This window comes from Lagopus leucura, unplaced genomic scaffold, assembly GCF_019238085.1.
Source record: "Lagopus leucura isolate 7727_CA_CO unplaced genomic scaffold, USGS_WTPT01 33521-0_obj-0_obj, whole genome shotgun sequence".
Lineage (NCBI taxonomy): Eukaryota > Metazoa > Chordata > Aves > Galliformes > Phasianidae > Lagopus > Lagopus leucura.
The window spans coordinates 1-2,236 of record NW_024964993.1 but is presented as its reverse complement, the minus strand read 5'-3'; the positions used below and the strand labels follow the sequence as shown (position 1 = coordinate 2,236).

At 52.6% G+C, this 2,236-nt stretch overlaps 1 protein-coding gene across 1 annotated transcript; it reads left to right on the top strand.

Annotated features, from left to right (window-relative positions):
• The first annotated feature begins 705 nt into the window (after nt 1-705).
• LOC122191932 (claw keratin-like) lies at nt 706-1,095 on the top strand. Its single transcript, XM_042892345.1, has one exon. The coding sequence runs from the start codon at nt 706-708 to the stop codon at nt 1,093-1,095; it is 390 nt and encodes a 129-aa protein (XP_042748279.1).
• Nucleotides 1,096-2,236: the final 1,141 nt, after the last annotated feature.

Here is a 2,236-nt window from a genome sequence, read left to right as displayed (position 1 = left end):
GCCAACAATCAGAGATGCTCTGACTTCCCAACCCAATTGCGTCCTCCTATTTGCCACTGAAGGGTGGTGGCAGTTGTTTGGGAGCTGTCCCAGGAGGGTGAGATCATTTCATCACTTTGTCCAAAGTTTACCAGCCCATAAAACAGTGGTAATGAAGGTAATGATAGACATTGTGTCTGTGAGCAGGATTGCAAAGTGCTTTGTCTGCAGGATACCTCTGAGTCTTTCTCATAGGCAAAGTTTGGGATTAAGAACACATTGGGGTTTACAGGTGTTGTGAGGTCAGCATCAGCAGTGCATGGCTTGTCTTTCATGCAATTGCTTGTAATCACGAATCCCTCTCCTCAGCTTCTTGTTCTCCAGGGCATGCTTACACCCCAATATCTCCATTGATGAGGGATTTAATTGCTTTGCCTCACTCCTCAAGTGTCATGAAACGTGTTAACTTTATCTAATGATTTTCTGGGACTTCTGCCACCACAACCCTCCCATCTACGCCCTGGGCTGTCTGGGATAGGTATAAAAGAGCTTAGGGCTTCTGCAGTCCTCTATCCAGCTTCCTCTACTTGACTCCCTTCAGCTCCTGGTAAGTGCAGCTCTCAGAGGCTTCTCAGGGCTCTCTCCCTGCCTCTCCATGCATACAGATCTCCCCATCCCTTTCCTTACTTTGAGTTCCCTTTGCAGGACTCCTTGACTGTGTGGAAGATGTCCTGCTCCAACCTGTGTGCCCCTGCCTGCGGTGTGGCCGCCCCGGCCCCACTGGCTAACAGCTGCAATGAGCCCTGCGTGCGCCAGTGCCCCGACTCCACCGTGGTGATCCAACCCCCGGCCACCGTGGTCACCTTCCCCGGGCCCATCCTCAGCTCCTTCCCACAGAACGCTGTGGTCGGCTCAGCAGGAGTCCCTGCCATTGGATCGGGCTTGGGTGGCAGCTTTGGACGTAGTGCTGGCTTTGGCAGCTATGGAGGCTTTGGAGGCTATGGAGGCTCTTATGGCCTTGGGGGCTTTGGAGGCTATGGAGGCTTTGGCAGCTGTGGATATGGTGGCTTTCGCCATGGTCTTAGTTACCTCAGCGGCAGCTGCGGGCCCTGCTAAGCACAGCACTGCCTCTGTCCATGGTCGAAGGAGAGCTCTGCACAAGCCCCAGCACATCCCCACCTGATGCTGTGAGGAAGGGCTCCCCTTTGGAATTACAGGTCTCTGGAGATTGGACATCTCGTGCCTGCTTGGGGAACACCTCCGTCTTCCTCTGCTCTATTTGATCTTTGCTTCAAGACCCACTCTCATGTCATGACACAACCCAGCACTGGCTGCCTGCTCCTGTCCTTCTGGCCTCTGCACGGAGACAAGAGCAGCCTCTGGCCAGATGCTGCCCTTCTGCCATCTCCCTCCTCCTCCCCTGGACCTGCAATAAAAGCTCTCTTACACTGCAGTTTTGACCCCAATGTTTTTATTGTCCTTGTCCTTCCCTAATTGCCTTATGTCTCAGAGATTCGGAGTCTGGACTGCTAGCTGCTCTCATCACATTGCCTCTGGGACATTTGGCAGTTGTGGCAATACATTACTGCTGAGGATCACAGTTGACAGAGAGTCCTTAAGAGCACATCCCACTGAGTCTCCTCCCTTCTCACATGTTATAGTCGTAAGCACAATCCTCTTGAGTGTGTTAGCATTCATTGGATGTCCCATGAAGCCTCCTCCACCTCCTTTGGTCATCCAGTGCTCTCCATGCCTTATTTCTCTTCCTTTTCTCGTCCAGCCAGTGATCACACATGCAGGCCATAGGAAGTGGGGAGACATGCATGGTTAGGGCTGCTGCCACCTGTTAATAGTGCCCCTGTGTTCAAATCCTGGAGGGGACCCTAGAGGGGGTAAGGGAGGCACCAATCCATGTTCACAACGATCCACTCTCAGCGAAGAATGGAGCACAGCTGTCCTGATCCAAAGGGCACAAAGGTCTTGAGTCAGATTTTGAAGTCCCTCCTCTCCTTATGTCTCACTCTTCCCCAAACATTTTCTGGTCCCATAATCCCAGCACAGCGCACTAGTCTTGCACAGAGGTGATTCCTGCCAGGGAAGCAAAGGTGGGTAGCTGAGCAGCAGGCTGGTTACTGCTGGGGACCTCAGGAGAACACACTGATCAGCAACTGGAAGACAGGGAAGGGTGAAAAGGCAGCAAATATCAGGAACAGCCATGGGTTTCCTACACTGGATGAGCAGAAAATTGTCCTTCCTC